At 39.0% G+C, this 17,961-nt stretch overlaps 1 protein-coding gene across 3 annotated transcripts in view; it reads right to left on the bottom strand.

Annotated features, from left to right (window-relative positions):
- The window catches only part of sema3ab (sema domain, immunoglobulin domain (Ig), short basic domain, secreted, (semaphorin) 3Ab), a 61,205-nt gene that overhangs the window by 7,341 nt on the left and 35,903 nt on the right, over nucleotides 1-17,961 (bottom strand). For 2 of the 3 annotated variants that reach the window (XM_085166635.1, XM_085166636.1), the window contains 7 exons: nucleotides 13,244-13,439; nucleotides 5,101-5,261; nucleotides 4,596-4,658; nucleotides 2,771-2,890; nucleotides 1,836-1,926; nucleotides 938-1,057; nucleotides 87-229 (listed from right to left, as the gene is read on the bottom strand). In XM_085166635.1, coding sequence (XP_085022761.1) covers nucleotides 87-229; nucleotides 938-1,057; nucleotides 1,836-1,926; nucleotides 2,771-2,890; nucleotides 4,596-4,658; nucleotides 5,101-5,261; nucleotides 13,244-13,361 — 816 coding nt within the window. In that variant the 5' untranslated portion in view covers nucleotides 13,362-13,439. Of the gene's footprint in view, nucleotides 1-86; nucleotides 230-937; nucleotides 1,058-1,835; nucleotides 1,927-2,770; nucleotides 2,891-4,595; nucleotides 4,659-5,100; nucleotides 5,262-9,866; nucleotides 13,217-13,243; nucleotides 13,440-17,961 lie in introns of those variants that run through there. The other variant, XM_085166637.1, reaches the window with a different exon arrangement.

Raw genomic sequence — 17,961 nt, 5'->3', positions numbered from 1 at the left:
TGTGTGCCTTTGTCTCTCTGCTATTGTGTATATTGGGATTTTCCTTTGTAAAGGCCATCCTGCATGTCCTCTGTGTGCTTGCGTACTTTGCAGAGCTGTCCGACGCGAGCATGTGTGGCCTTTCCAGTATGCTCTCCGTCTATCGCATTTTCTCTGAAGAACAGGTAGATTTTGTCATCTTCTGGGTTGTCACTCTCTGAAATAAGATGAATGCCTAAAAACCTAGGATCTGCAAGCGACAAAGACACACACAAAGTCAATGTTAGTTTTTGTGTTTCTTAATCTGGAAAAAACTGCTCTGTATCTAGTTTTAAACCAAGTGCTAGATACTGTGTGAGAGTTTAAAGATGCTGTGAAATAGCAGACATGTACTCAGGGACTTCCCTCTATAGAGCCTGAAAGGCAATAACAACACTTAATATTAAATTTCACAGCTCCACTGGAGACAGGCCAGCTAAATGAATTATGTGCTTCTCGTTCTTTGTCTGGACTGCAATATTTTGAGCCATGAGCAGACAAGCTGCAGCACCTTAGCTGAAGCAGAATATGATGAATTGGAATAATATTAACTGGTGAAAAACAGTAAGTAAAACCTACATTTGAAAACTCGAGGTATGCCATTCCATCAACAGAGATGATAGTTCCGGTTATTATAGGTACTTCTTGTATATTTTTCTATATTTTTCTTATATATTAGCACTCAGGGTAGTTTAATTTGAAGTTGTTTTAAGGTCAAACCCTTTTTTTATAGTACCAAACTGTGATAAATGTAAATCAGGTGATGATACATTGAGATCCATGTCCACGAGGAGATCAGTGACGAACTCATGATCATATCTATTGGAAGCTGAGCTCAAATCAAACAAAAACACAACTGAGATCAAGGAGTCAGTATATAATATATATAATCAGAAGGGATTTTCCTCATCTCTCTCACCATTTAACCATCGGGAGTCATGCTGCTCTGTTCTGATTGGGTGATGCTTTCCAAGAGTGCGAAAGATGGCAAAGTCCCGCCCCATGAAATCAGCTGATGTTCCTGCATACAGTTCTCCATCTGAGATTAAGAGGAATAAACAGAGTTAGCTTAGTAATGTCAGATGAGAAAACAATCTTTAGGGATTTTCCCCCAATGATGCAGGCATAAAAGTCTGAGGGATTGTACAGGAGCTTAGCAGTATAGATAAACTTGGAGTCCTGAGAGAAAACAGACAGTGACAGATGTGATGAACATCAGGAGTGTGAAATTGACATTAACACCGTAGGCAGGGCTAAGAAGAGAGGAGAGAGAAGGATGAATGAATAGGTCAGAGGAGGAGGGACAGGACAGAGGTGTGAGATAGGAGGAGTACATAATAAAGCTGGTGAGAAAGGAAAGAGAAAAGGGAGCAGAGATTAGGGGTGATGGGCTGGAAAATGGCCATCTGCTAGGTTAAACACTCAGATGTAACGCAATGTGACTGGCAATGATTGGAGTAAGAGAGAAAAGGCATGCTCACAAGTTCACTTGCCAAAAAAATGAGATTCTATGCAAAAAAAAAACTCAATAAAGTGTCACTGACCCCACACCCACCACTTAAATGATGTATAGTCACGGTGAAAAGAAGTTTACAATCGTGCCAATGAGGGGTTCCCAGTGTTTAAATACAAAGCTGGTCCACTTATAATGAATGAGAAGAATGGCTGTGTTCTGTTATTTGCTTTTACTTTGCACCCTATATATCTGCTGCAATGACAGAGCAAACCAGTGGGTGTATCTTAACTTACATGTTTTTATATGACCTCACTCTAACACACACAGACAGACAGCGCAGGGTATCCGCTCTTAAACTCACCAATTAGCATGGATGCAGTGAGCAGCTTGGGATCATAGGGACTCTTCCCACGGCCATTTTCTACGTGGGGCTCAAGTCTGAAAACACTGTCCTGTACACAGTTGAACAGACAAGCACAGAACCTTCAGTATATCATCAAGTATCGGTTTTTGGAAAAAGTTTGGTCATGAAAAAATACACAGTAGTTTCCGTTTAAGTGAAAGTTTTCTGGGAAAATCATTTTGCTGTCAGCGTTTCACAACTTCCAGAACAGCAAAGCTAGAGAGACCACAGGATAGTATTTATGTTTTTTTTGTTTTTGTTTTTTAGTCCAAACTATTTTGGAAATATTGCGACACGATGCAAAAGTTGTTTTTGACAAATACTTGTGTGATAACGTTAGACACTGTAGATATAATATATAATATAAATGTTAGTCATTATGTAAAATAGGTGCAGTTTAAAATATTGAAGCCTTTTGAAATTTTTACAGAACAAGTATTAAAACAATAAATTTCATTTCTCTCTAACTCTGTGACACCAAAGGACGCCCTACAGAGGAATTTCATATTTTGTTCATGATTTCTACACACGAGATAGATGGATTTCCTGCATCTAATTATCTGTAAATAGCTGTTTAATGAATTGGAAATTCACATCAGTCAGACTCAGTGACATTTGGAGGAGAAAAGAGCACACATTAGACTGATGCACTGGAAATTTGTCAGACTATGAAACTCTGCGTTTCCACCTCATTTTGCTGAATGAAAACCACTTTTTATGCACTTATATAATCATCTGTTAGAAAGACAATTCTCTAACCCTCATGGCCACTGAGAGCTTTAAATACTTATACTTGATATGTCAGGAAACTCAGCTTTTATATTCTAAGGGATTATGTGTTTGATAGAAATTGGAATTGGAAACTTCAATGGAGGTGTAGAGTGTGCCTGTACCTCTGATTTCTTGCCCACGTCCAGGTAGGAGCACACGGGGTGGAAGGCTCCTGTCCCACACACATAGACATGGGTCTGGTTGAATGGCTGCAGCACCTTCACAAAATTTGAGCATTCTCTCTGATGTAGCAAAGACAGAAAACAGTAAAAATTTTATTTTTTAAAGTGTCATTCAGAACAGAGTGTCATTCAGAAAAATCCAGTGCCTGCATAAAAAAGACTGGAGACAAAAACAGAGCAAAGCTTAAAGTAATCTGCTGTATTTCCCGAGAGAGTGACCCATAAACCCTACCAGTGTGCCGAGTAATAAATCTGGAAATAAAATTAAGAGCCCACTAAACACTGTCATCTGATTCTGTTTTTTTTTATTACATACTGAACTCAAAAGTCAAAGAAAACAGTGTGTGTGTGTTGTTGTGTTGCACAACTGTATATGAAATATTGCATTGCTCTGCAGCCATATGCCACATTTCCTCGTGTTCTTGCAGCACATGCCTGAGCGAGCCTGACCTCAAATAAAGCTGAATGTGTCACCACATTTTCACAACAGAAAATATATATATATATAAAAAAAAGAATACTGCCACAAATTATGCATGACTAAGTTATCTGGTTATACTAGGTCATGAGCAGGAAGCAGCAAAGTTTTTTCTATGACCCTGACTGACCTGACATTCGCTGTGATAAACTCGTAACACTTGTGCTTTTTAACTTGTACTTGTCTGTCACACATATCAGACCTTCCTACTTCTCGTTGACTCTCCGTTTCATCTTGTTTGTTTTGATTGCATTAAATAAGATTAGTGAACAGACTCTTCATCTCCCATTAATTCTTACTCTCCTCCAACTATATAACACAGAGTCCACCCCTCAGGATACCCTATATATCCATGACATAATGTTTATAGAATAAAATAACACAAAAGATTTTAGTACACTTCAAATCAGCCACACAGAAGGGCTGATGATCACTGGTACAGCTGATACACATCCAGCATTTCCATGATTTCACATTCCAGCCTTTTGCTTCAGGGCCCATTTAGAGATAAAATTCATAACATAGTTTACTGGGAGCAGGGGCACAGAGTTTCACCACATCACAAAAGCTATTCTAAAACTGCACTTGGCCAGACATAGAGAAAATGTAAGAGGTACAGAGTTAAAAAAAAAAAAAAAAAAGGTCCTGAATGTAAATGCCAGAACAACTTGGATTTGTTTAAGACCAGCTTTAGTCGGGAGCAAAATTTTAGAAAGTATTTTCATCCAGAGAACTCTATAATCCAAAATTATGAAATGTTGTGTTTTATCCACAACTATGCTACTGTAGGGTTCAATATATGGATAATGTGATTTATTGTATTGTTTCTGTGGTGGTACTGTCTGTGATCCCTGAATATATGGAAGTAGTTATTAATAACAAAGAAATGTTATACCTAAAAGTACATTTTTATAGACTAAAACAGATCATATCAGATGCTAAACCAGATCTTTTAAGGAGGAGAGAAATTATTATGGTCTCAAATATGGCTCTCAGATTATTATCAGATCTATAGCGAGTCTTTGAGTTGTCCATATAATATATTGTCAACAAAATGCTATAAACAAACTGAAAAAATGAAAAAAATCTCATATAATCTATGATTAAAATGCCATATAAAGAAGCTCATATAACCCCAGTGCAACTCCAAGGGTGATTTGCTTTGAGACCTGCAGAACTGCACATTTTTCATCGTATGAGAGAACAAAGACATTTGAAAAAAATTAGTGGGAGTAGAGGGGCAAACCGCTGACACCCACTTAAAAGGTGGATGGTTTTAGCTCTTACCGAGAGATCTTTTCCTGCCCACTTGCATTCATCTCTTCTGGTGGAAGAAGCTGGCCAAGGGATCTGCAACATAAACACAGTTCCTGCACATGTTAGAAAAGAATTACCCCCACACAAAATCAATTTTACAGAGTCAGTCGAAAGAGGAACAGCTTGTGTGCATGGATGTGTATATATGAGAGTTGAAGGGGTCACATTGCGATTTGTTATCCACTTTGTTTCGGTTTATTCTATTATTCATCCAGGTGTGCAGAGAGCAGCTTACATGCCTGGCACAGTGTGTGATCGTGTGCAACAGCCCTGCTCTGAAATATTCATGAGGCACTTTTCGGTAGAAACAGAAAAGAGATTCCCAAGACACCTGCGCCCCTGCCTGGCACTCTGGATGGAGATGCACGGATATGAGCGAGGTAATAAGTCGGTCAGAAACAGCAAACACACATGGAGTCTGTCGCAGAATGCATGAAACCAGTCATGCAGTCTATAAATTATAGGCTTCAGCTACCTGTGCAAACTCTTTGCTGATATTGAGAAGATTAAAAGAGAAGATGTGGTCCTTGGCTCCAACTACTAGTCTTCCTTTCTCCTCATCCAACAGGAAGGTGTGGTAAGCCGAACTGTTGGGTAGGCCTTCAAATGTCACAAGGTTGTTAGACTCCAACATGTCTGCAAAGAAAAAATGGAAAGAAAAGCAGGAATCAGCATAAAATATTCATCGAAATAAAGGGTGTGTGGATTTGTGTTGCATGAAAGTCAAATCCAATTCTCCAGATCAGTATATTTTTCTGAAATGCTATTAAATTTTCAGTATCTTTTTGCTTGACCACTTGTATGTCTTTCCATATCTTAAAATCTTGCTGCTAAATTGTAATGTTCCAGACATATACCTCTATTCCCCACAGTTACACTGAGCATATTTAATCAAATGATATTGAGTTGTTCATGCTTGTATCACCTAAGACTGCTGTTTCCATTTTTATCAACCCCTTTTTTTCACTTTTTTATATGTTTTGATTTTTTACATAAATGTTATTGCTTCCCCTTTTCCTTCACAAATTGCTTTCATAACTAGAGACTATACAGCTTGGCCTAGCTGACAGATAGTTTAGAGCCTCTGCCAAGCCAAATTGAACTCGGCAGGTAAAGCCAAATCTGGGAGCCAATAATCAGACAGTCTGTGCTGAGAAGTGACCTTCACCAAAGCAGCCAAGCAGAACTTTGTACACTCACAGTGGAAAACTGTGGAGCATATATAATGTCATATTACTCTGCTAATATTTCATAAACCAAACTGCAAGACTACTCTAAACCACATAAACTATTAGCAGACTTTATTACAGGCTACAGCTCACGTTTTGGAACTTAATGCAATGGTCTGCCAAGTCTAGCAGCGACATTTGGTTTCCCAGCAGAAAGCCAGACTTGACACAAACACTGAGGATCTAATTACTGTAACGACCTCTAAAGGTGGCACTATGACTGTAGTATTGTAACACCTTTTGTGTAATCTGTGTAGATACACACACAAACACATGCACATATTAATTCTTTCTCCTTCTCACATTTTGTTCTCACCAACAAAGTCCAACCACACCATGGCCCCCCTCCCATTGACCACCTACACAAAAGGACAGAGAGTTATGGGAGCAGAGGAGAAATGGTGCCTTCCTCTCTCACTCTCTCTTGCTTTCTCATCCTCAGTGAGGCAAACAACAAAAAACTCTCATGAATGCTTTAGCAGGGAGAATGCCCCTTCTCTTAAGTGTGTCAGAACCCAAGAGAGTGAGAAGACACAAGCTAGGGGGAAACTGGTACGAGAAGAAAAACATCAAAGAATAGAGGGCATTACACTAAATGCTTTTAGGGTGTTTTTCTCACTCATAAATTCTAATTTTATTAGGATTTTTTAGGTTAAAACTGACATGGTCATGAATATCGTGCTATGGAATCTATACATTATTTACCATTCACCTACTCCAAGGCTGCATGGGTTCGTACAGTATGAAGTGTAAATTTAATGGAAACATTACCATATGTGTATATGTCTGAGATATTTGACTAAATGCAAATTCAATCAATATTTTGTATCACAAAAGAAGCCAGGTGGCTGACATTAAGGGGGTTTGGAGGGGTGGATTTATGGGTATACTCTTGATATGGGGGCAACAATATCTACATCACAAAAAATAAATTGGTTTGAAAAACTGACCGACAACCTGTCCAGGCCGTACCCCAGTTGGGATAGGCTATCCACCAACATGTGCTGGATTATTAGAAGAAAATGAATGGACGAATGGTTTGAAGAATTTAAAATAGTGTTAAAAGGTGCTGAAAGACACCTTTGAAAAAGAAATGCTACAAACAGACAATCAAGTTGCCTGTTACATGAAGACTTACTTGTCCTTATGTGATTTTGGTTAATGTATCATGACATTTTTATAAACGTGCCGAATTCACACACACACACATGGACGTGCACATGCACACACATGCAAATAACAGTACTCATTGGATGGTAATACAAAATAGACTGACACCCTGTCATTATCACTGTCTCTGTAATTTAGTTTGTTTCCTGTTCCTTGATGCAAACTGTGAGAAATTTGGAAAAATCATAAATAATAATAAACTAATCTTTCACTCCACTCCCCACTCCACAGTCTTATTAAAGAAATCTAACCTTGATCTAACAGTCCCATGAGTTTCCATTAAATTATAGAGAACAGAGATTTTCTGGTGCATAACCGATTGAATCTAAACCCAAATGACACAAAGCTTTAATACAAACCACTGTGTTCAACTTACAGTCATAATTATTTGTTAAATAAATGCTTATTGTTTCAGTTTGTGAAACATATCTTTGTAAATTATTTGTTTTCTGTTGCAAGATTGATCTAGTTGCATTTTATTGAATATATTTTGAAATATTAGACATTTATTTCCTAAACACAGTTGGAAAGAAGACTAAAGTCATAAAAAAGTACAGTCGAGCCCGCTCTGTAGCCATGGTGAGCAACCATCAGCTGATCAACTGTAAACTCTGCACTGCACAATAACATCTGCCTGCTACCTCTGACCCTTTTTTACCTGTACTGTGGACACATTCGTGTGGGGGATAACAAAGACAAAGTCAAACCAGAAGATGAAGACTTACTCTAGTTCTCAAATTAAAAAAGCACAAAAGGATGTCTGTGTTATTTGTCATTAATAATTAGCAGTAGCAGTAGGAAACCTACTCTTCACTTTTCCCTAAACCACATCACTGTTTGACAGCAAGGGGAATGGCATCACAATATCCACCCACCAGATACATACAGACACCCACACGCACACATCTTTGGTTTGTGGAAATTGTCTATGGGAGTCGTGTCCATAGCAACAGTCCATTCAACAGAGACTACAGCTAAGTTATTAAAAGCTAATCATCCAGAGACAGATACTCTGTGGGTATTGTGTGTAGATCTGTGTGTGTATGTGTGTTTATAGAGCATACTGTGCTGTGTGTTATTGGAAAGAAAAATGTGTTTACGAGCCACACCGGAGGTAGTAGCCTATACATGTCTGAACTGGTGTCCCCTCAGGTCAAATTTATGTATACATTAAACAGCACTTGTTTTTTTTTTTTGGTTTTTTTGGTTTATTTTTGTTTTTTAATTCTTTCCTGTTTAGAGTTTGATACTGTGCTATACAAAAACAGGTTTGGATGCAGAACAATAGAACAGCAGAGAGAAAGAGAAAGACACGCAAAAAGGAGAATGTGTGGCCTATAAGAGATTTTATGTTACAACTGATGGGTACATTAGCCAAAAAAAATCCCCAAATTTCTTGTTTCTCCAGCAGTTTTCTACTTTCTCCTGCTCTCTCTTTTTCTTCCTTAACATTGCTTGGTAAAAGACAAATGTACTAACTATTCTCTTCTGGGTCAGGGATGGGGAGGGCAAACGAATGAGTTAGGGAACTGGAAAGCAAGCAAGTAACAGACAAAGACACAAAGGGAGAGCGAGAGATGGAATAGATGCGAAAAATCAACAGTCCCATGTGAGACTGATAAAAATAAACTCTTTTACCCTACATTCTGTCCATCTTTCTCAACTGGAGGGTACATAGAGTGTTATCTAAGTGCTTCCTAAGAAAAATACACTTCTTAATAATAACCCACACATGGCAGCATAACGCACTGATGTTTGGCCCCGGTTCAGTAGCTTCACTGATGTTCCTTACTCGCATGACTTGTTGTATTGTTGCACACTGTCAAATCCCAACATATCATATACACTCTCCAGGTGTATACAGTTACTGATTCACCTATGCCCAAGGGTAAAAAAAAAACAAAGCTTCAGTCAAGAAATTTGCTCAGTGTCAAGCAGAAATGAAGGCAGACACTTAGTCTTGCTTTATTATTGTTGGCTGAAAGAAAAAATGGTTTTGAACTTTTTCTTTTTTTGGCAATGAAGTTATTTATCAAACTTGACAAGACTGATTTCTTCAGAGGTGAACAAAATCAAATGTAGTAATATGTTGTTTTTGTAGTTAGAACAAAATTAAATTTAAACATTCAAGTAAACATGAAAACAAATGCAATTCTGTAGAATGTAGCATATTGTAGAAAAAAAGAACATAATTTTCGTTTGATCCGATATTTTCAAATCCGACATGGGTCACTTTCGTATGTGGTAGTGAATCCGATACATATCTGATGTTTTAGAAAGCGACTGCTGTTTGAATGGTCAGGTCGCATTAAATCTATCTTTTACGTCACTGTCACAACACAGACGCCAATTATCAGCACTGGAGAAGCGCCCGAGAAGACATCGCGAATGCTTCCTGGCCTTCCAGTGAAATTGTTAGACAACGTTGGAGAAACGTGAACATTTTATTTGTACTGTATAATCTGAAGATTCTGACAGAAATCTGCAACTATCCTTTGAAGCACCGCTCCTCTCTAAAACAGCAATAATGGTCATTATTAGGCCACATGTAAATAACAAAATAACTTTATAACTTAAAGCAAAATTGGGAAACGTAAAGTCCGAAACAAGTCTTTATATTAAGGGTCATCAGTCAAACAAGACTGTTTGGTCTTGGTCTAAACAGTGCTCGTTGTGTGTGACGTCTTCTTTTGCGCATGCGGGCCGCTTTGAGGGTTCACACTAGAGCGCGTTTGCTGTCGCATTTTATTTGTAGTGTGAACAAGCAGACAAAAAAATCGGATTTGATAAAAAAATCGGAATTGAGCATTAAGACCTGCAGTGTGAACGTAGCCTAAATTACCTGCCCAACATGTCTTGAAGTTCTCCGGAGGCCTGGGAATGAACTAATCATTTGATTCAGGTGTGTTGACACAGGGTGAAATCTAAAACCTGCAGGACACCGGCACTCGAGGCCTGGAGTTGCTTACCCCTGGTCTAGCTGATAAATGATTTAGTTTTGGAACTGCATCCAGAAGTATTGATTAAACAGAATTAGCAGCCACTAAACTGATACTGTGACTCCCTTCATATCACTGGAATACTAAAATCCAATCTCTTAGTCCATTTTGGTTTCTGAGACTTTTAACACATGCCCAGTAAACTGAACGAGGTCCCTTTGGCTTGTCTTGGTCACCCAATTTGAGTTTTCTGCATGTTTTCTGTATATACAATTTAGAAATAAAAGGACCCCAAATTAGTAAAACATCAGCAACTTCAGACCCTCCATGTTCACACTGATAATTCCACACCCTTTTAAGATGGTAGTTACTGTAGCTCTATATCTCACTACAGACACATGTAAGTCAGTAGACACAGGAAATTTGGCAAGCAGACATCTTCCAAGTGAATCTTTCAGATATAGATTAAGTTAACTGAAACAACTATTGTTTTGAAAGCACTTGGAGAAACGAATTAAAATTTTTTTTTAATGAACACTGCAGAATAAATCATCCAAATCCAGTTAGAACAGAATACTGAGAACATTCAACTGCATGTATGGGATACCTTCCATGGCCATTCAAGGCCAGTCAGAGTTTATGTTGTACACACCCCAAGAAACCCAACTCCACTCCGAAGATTCTTAACATGCTCATGGATTAAAGGCCTTTAGGAGAACTTCTCCATTCTCCAACTCTGATTAAAAGTCACACCACAGTGAAAACAAGAAAAACACCATTTGAAAAAAAACAAAAAACAGATGAAGTATGAATGCTGAAGAGATATTTTGTGGTTAGTGAAACTAAATGGTTTCTAGTGTAGCATCATTTTTCAGTTCTTTGCTCCTTTTCTTTCTTGCTATCCAAAGCAGGACTTTGTTGTGCTCCTCTGAATGCATTTGCCTGTACGTGTGGCTGCAGATATGTGTATGTGCTTTTGTGCAAGCCGTTGGCTCAGCTAAAGAAAGGGGTGGACAGGTCGGGGGGAAAAAAGAGTACTTTTGGCAGAACACCCACATTCTATAAAACTCAAGTACCTTCTTTTTTTCTTTCCCTGGACAGTAAACAACATGTGCTCAGCTGCTTGTGACCCATAAACTTGAGAGCCATATGTTTAATCCCTAAAGAGCCCATTTACCCAGAGGGTGTGAATCGATCTTACATCAATTCATGCCAAAGTATAACATATGTAAAACATTCATGGTGCTTTATGGTGTTGCCGGCACTGTAGGTCCATGGCCTTCTACTCCTACTTCTTCATCATCAACTAGTCACTTAGTTGTTGATACAGTTGGACCTCAGCTCATGTTTAGGTAGCCATGGGGTACCACTGTTATCTTTCCTCTGCTCCATTGCCCTTGTGCCCCTGAACCCTTGCTTTTAAAGATCTGTTGGAAGTTTCAGCAATGTGTATGTGTGTGTGTCTGTGTGTGTGTCTTGGGGTGGGGGTGGGTGGTAGGAATTGGTAGGTGTGTCCCAGAGTAATTAACTTTGTCCACTGGGGGGTTCATACTGTGGTGGGCCAAGCTGCTGTATAGCTACACCATTCCAAGATAAAACTTTCATTCTACATTCAAATGAATGAAGTCTGCAAGAAATCACAAAACACGTGCCAATGTGAGACCTGCATAACCAGATGCATCTAATTTGACCATAAACAGATTCACCCCTTGTTCCCAGAGACCTGTAGGGGTCAGGTTTTCTTCACCTCACAGAGCAGTATCTCACTGATCTGACACTGCTTCCTCAGGACTGGACAACTTCTCAGACTGTTTAGGCAGGTATTGCTCTTTAATCACCACAGTGAACAATCTGATTTCCTCCACGAGTAAATGTACTTCACCTACACACGGGTAATACATAATTTATATTATGGCATACATTATTCATAATTCAATAATCCCATGTCACTTGCCTAATGGGACCTACAGTGGATAATGTTTAAATTTTTTCTGCAGTATTACAGGAGCAATGTTTCAACCACAGTGCAAGCATGAAAATTATACCTGCTCACTCTCCTATTATTAAGCGCATGCTAAGCACTAAATACAAAAGATAAGCACTGACTCCTCATATGGGAGAAGTGCAAAATCCAAATTAGTACTAATAGAAATAATAATTATAGAGGTGACTGCAAAAAACAAGCTTGCCAGACTGCTACCTGAGGATCTAACTTGAAATAGAGATATCACCACATGGGCGCGTTACACCAGTCTGACAGCATGCGGTTTTAAATGACTGATACCCTCACAGGTATCATTTGCTATCTACAGATGGTCATGCATTTATGTGCGCAAGTGAGCGAGCATCGTTGCATGTGTGTGCATGCGTGTGTGTTTATGTATGTGCATACTTGTGTGTATAATTATGGATCCCCCAGTGCTGAGCGAGAAACATTTCTCTTTGGGAGAGCCATCTGCTGAAACAGACCTGCACCATTCATCCTTAGTATAATTGCTATGCAGGAGAGAATTGAGTGGGAAAATGACATTTAGGAAAAAAAGGAAGCAAGAGAAGGATAGATGAAGCTCAGTTGATCAAAACAAGGACAGAGAGGCAGAAAGAGAGAATGCATTCTCTAATAACCAGTTCATTTATGCATTAGACTTGAGGACTTTTACTAACAAGCTGGCAAAGTTACCTTACCTAATTTTATTAAACTGTTTTCTTCGCTGGATTTATATTATATAATATTTTTTATACTCATTCCTATTTGTTAGTCTCAGCTGATTACTGAGTCAAGACAGAAATATTTTTAATGGTGCAAAGGCTTTCCATGACAACACCAGAGTTTCCCGGCTACAGGTAAATTAAACATAATTGGATATAAAAAACAACCAAATAGTATGAATGCAGGTCTGTAAAAAGACTGAAACCGTATAAAACTAATATGCACAACCCTCTTAAAAGCCAGAGCCTAAACCTGATAAGTCATAAAGTTTACAACCTTGTAAAGAATTTACACTTAATTGTACTTGTTGTTTAATTTATATATATAGCATTTTTAGAAGTAATCATAACTAAAGCCTCATACAGACATCTAGGGACTCACAGTTACTGAAACTTTCTATAGACACTGCCTTTTTTCAGTCACTTGACCAGCACACTATACGTGCTGAAAGGATTTGAACCTGCATGAGAAGGAGGTAAGAGTCTAAGACATAAGATCTACCTCAAAATATTTAAGGGCAAATCACTTAAAATAATAACATTTGAAGACGATAAAAAATCACAAACGCACCTTTATAGGAGAGTTTTAGCCGGGGGACGTTGTTCTTGGTCTGCTGGGCTCCGCTGCCCCCCGTATTGAGCAAAGCCACCCCACACAGCAGCATAATGCTGCCCCAGAAAAAGCCCATGTTCCTGGGGCTATAGGGGCCAGAGAGTCCTTTAAATACCAAACTCCAGTGCTGAAAGTCTCAGATCTGGTTTAAGTTCTGGTAAGAAGAAGAAAAAAATTGTTTTCCAATAATTGTGAAAAAATGCTGACGGGTCAGTCCAGGCTGGTTCACAGCAGGTCTCGTTCACTGCCAGATCCAAAACCCTTTCCTATTCCAGGGGTCAAAAGACAAAATTAGAGTCCAGCTCAGAACCTGCAAAGCAGAGTTGGGGGTTATGGGTCAGTGTTACTGCAAGTGAGCTTCCCACACCGATAAGTCAATGCTAAAGTTAACCAAAGTAGGCACACACTAAATGCTAGGAAGAGCAAGCAGGTATGACTGCTATACTTTTCTGCCCTGGTACCTGACCAGTATGTAACCCAGTGAAAACAGCCATCTGCATTATCTACCTCTACAGCTACCTTTAGCTAAAAAAAAGAAAAACAGTTCCACTGTGTTTCAACTGTTGCCGGATAATCATAATCTTTAGTGGCTTTCTCTTTTCCTGTCCACTGTGATCCTGTCTGCCACTCTACCTAAGACTCCTCTAAACTAGTTCAGCCCCACTCAGCGCAGCTCTGCCCTGTCCCCACAGCACAAGGCACACAGTGCAACTGAGAACAGCTGAGGCAGACAGCGCAGAGTGAGCGAGAGACAGCGAGAGAGGGAGTGAGAGAGAGAGAGAAGGAGAGAGATTGAGAAATAAGGGGAGTGTGGTGTAGGCGGGAGAAAGTGAAGAAAGCATGAGAGAAATGAAAACTGTGAGTTGGATAGTAGAGAAAAGGTTAGGGCAAGCCAAGAGGTTATGAAGAGTGAGAAAATAGCAAAACACAGCTGATTATTACAGTGCAGTGTTTTGAGCAAACTGCTTTGTGAGAATTTTTTTAATGATTTTTTATGCTTTGTTCATTTTTAACTGCTGTATTTTTATACAGATAAGACTTTTAGATTAGAATAATATGGCATCTTCAACACTTTACAAAAATAAGCCCTGGTTCAATACAGGTGAGCGCAAAACTGTTTGTAGATCTATTACCCTTTTGGTCAAACATGGCATTATTTATGCCCAAACTTACATTTCAGGTAATCCCTACCTCTTTTTATTTTACTTATATTGTATTTTGCAAAAGGTCTGTACTTGTATTTTTACAGTTATCACTCATGGATGTATGAATAAGTTGGGTTTTTTTTTTGTTGTTTGTTTCTTTTGTATAAATCAACCAAATCCTATTGCATTGTTCTTGCTATCTTTTTCTGAGAATCTACAACATGTTAAAAAGCATTCGTTCATTTTATAATCTGTTTCGCAGGCAGCCAGTTGTATAATACACTTTTACATACTTATATCCTCTTTACATTGTGATTTATATCACAGAAGAAAACCACCTACATCATTTAACTGGATCATTTGTAATATGTAACATCATCAGCTTCATTTGAATCGGAGGATTCAGTCTGATGATGACGATCTGATTAGTGATGAAGATGTGATTGCAGTGTTTCCGTGTTTAGATATAAACAATATCTATGAACAAACAGATACAGATACCTCGTATCACGTCAGTCTGATTGGTGATGTCACAACTCGGGTTTTACAAATAAAGAAGAGAAACCAAGAATCCAAATAAACATCAAGCTAAACTTTTCGACTTTCTTATAGAATAAAAAATGGAAAAAATACAAACCTTTGAAAAACCTATTTGTCCTAGGATGGAATCCAGGGATTTTACGGAGCAAACATAGCGTCGCGGTCTTGGTGAAAAGCTGTTTATGTCCCCCAGAAACAATGCCTAATGTACATAAACACACTTTTCAAAAGAAAATTTTAAGGGCCAAATTAGCCATCTAAAATAGTTGCTTCATTTATTGGTCACTCCATCAGAGACTGAAGGGGAGTTCCCTGTCTTTTCTTTCAAACCATCCCAAATGAGATGTCACTCTCAGTCTAAACAGCAGGCCCTCAGTGAGCTGATTCCTTCTCGTGGTGAATGATAATGACTTTGGTGGCAATAGTGTGGTTAAGACCTTTAACAGGCTGTATCCATCTGGATAAAGAGCCATCAGACAGTGGGAGGAGAGCTGAACTAATCCTGTAGTGAAGGGATGGGCCTCACGGTTATGCTAATGTAAGCTGTTCTCCAGTGAGAACACTAGAATCTATGGGGAACAAGTGTCACGCCAAAGCCTGTGCTTTGCAAACAGACTGGATTAGAAGATGGAAGAGGCAGATTCTCTCTCTCTCGCTCTCTCTCTTTTTCTACTGGGATTGGCAGTGTTGATGTAGTAGTTTAATATTCCAAGGATCATGCAACCCAATCTGCCATAACTAAGACCAGAAAGAGCGATGGTTGGGAGTGAAATAGGAAGGAATGGCCCTCTTAGGAATTTTACTCCAACTTTAGGGGGCCATACATCTCGCATGTTGATAAGATGAAGATTTTAGTGCATTTGATGGTTAATTCTTAAAGGAGTAACAGTAACAGTAACTTTCTCATACAGTGTGCGTCATCATCAGTGCTTTTTTTAAAGCTCAAAGTTACTGAATATTTTTAAAATTCAGATGAATTCTCCCCAAAAATGGTCACGAAGACTTGAGAATTCCATGTTAAAGCTTCATCTTCCTCATCTTTTTCAATTCTCATACTTTCCACACATGTTCCCAAACATTAGCCCGTACCCTTCTCATTTCTTTATCTGCGCTGAAATGTTATTGAGCTTTATAGACTTGTTAAAAATCTAGCTATGATTGAAAAGTGCACTGAATAACACGGGTCCAATAAAAAGAGAGACTCGTCCTTGATAGGTTTATACACCCCAAAGGAGTTGTGTGCTTCAAGGAGAATGAGCCTGTTCTGAAGCACCACTTGTATTCAGTAAGACAGACGCTTCAGAGTACCCTGACCATCAGTTCATCAACTCATACGTGTGGGCACAGCAGGGGAGGGGGGACTTCTTTAACTTGTGGAGGGGCATTGGTATGTTTAGAATTGGGGCTGATGAGGGCTGTGAAGTGGGGACTGCAGTTGAAGAGATCTGTCAATACCCCTTTGAAAGCTGGACCCCCCCCCCCCCCCCCCTCCCACCCAATCAGAATTCACTTCACCCTCTTCAAATAATGGACTTCCCTTCTCACCACACACCCCCGCCTATGCAGTACACCCCTCATCATCACAAATTTCCACTTACAAAATGCTTTCCTCTTCGGCCTCTCTCTAGGCATGAGCTCCCCCAGTCTCCCCAAGTGGACAAGAATATACATTAAGCATGAATGGACTCAGGAAAGAAGGGATGGGAAGAGTTTTTGATGGGTGTATAGGTGCAGTAGGGTGGAAGACATGAAAGCAAACCCACAAAAATCTCTTTCAATCACTTCCTTCATTCCTGTCTATTCATCGTTTCAGACCTCCACCCACTCTTCGAACCTGAGAGTGCATGATCCCAAAAGAGAGGATTTGGCTCAGCAAAATAAACCACAAGTAAAAGGCAACCACATCTGCCTCCCACCTATCCTTTAACAACCCTTTAACAACAACAGCCTGCACCCCTAGATCCATGCATCCAGCTTTATTCGAGACTCCCTTCACACCAGATGCAAGTAAGCAATATAAATGGGCAGCCTGCAAGGCATACATGAGATCCAGAATAAAGGAAGAAATATTTTTAAAAGTATTATTGCCAGTTAAAGTATTGATTTAGAAAAGGATTCCTTTGCCATTTGTTTTTCACATCTTTAAATTTCAACATAAGAAAATTAAAATGTCTTCTCGTGTTCCAAATGAAATGAGACAATGCAGTGATGCCGTTTACCCCACTGACATAGATATTGGGTTGCTGCCTTTTTCATGCATGATGTATTGAAACTGGGTTATTGCAGACATAATACACACATACACAAACATGCAATGATGGAAGCCAGCTGTGTGGAGCTGCAGGTCTTGGTATGAAAGAAAAAGCTGATCCCAGTGCTCTGGAAGCTACTGGAATCAGTTCAGGTCCTCACTAAAATTACCCGAGGGGCATCTTGGAGACAAGAAAAACACATACAGATCGAACCACGGCTGAACACTAGTAGTATTATTTAAAACACAAGTTTGGACAGAGTACAATTGTACTTCAGTATATTTGTCACCACAAAAAGTTTTAAACATTTTCTTCTCTTTGACTCTTCCATGTAAGCAGACTCATGAGAGCATGGCATAAATAGACAGCGTACGCAATACACTATTTATGATGGAATAAACCGCATGCTGTTGGTGACTGACTCTTTCTTAATAAAATATGGATGAAAAAATAAAGCAACAAAAACTCTGAGCTGGTGCTACTGTATGAATAAGTGACTGAAACGGTTTTGTCTTCATCCCTGTGATGACCACACCCTTTTTGTGGTGGCAGAGGCTCTACTATGTCACTTGTAGGGGATAAAAAGCATTTGTGAGTGTAGCAATATTAAAAAAAAGATTTATGCATTTAAAAACTTGACAACAAATAACAAGAATTTAATCTCTAATTCATCTGAAACATTCAACATTCAGAAAAATATGACGAAAACACTAGAATGAAATCTTAAAATGTCTGTTTG

Source organism: Neolamprologus multifasciatus, chromosome 7, assembly GCF_963576455.1.
Source record: "Neolamprologus multifasciatus chromosome 7, fNeoMul1.2, whole genome shotgun sequence".
NCBI lineage: Eukaryota > Metazoa > Chordata > Actinopteri > Cichliformes > Cichlidae > Neolamprologus > Neolamprologus multifasciatus.
This window is presented reverse-complemented; position numbering and strand designations above follow the sequence as displayed.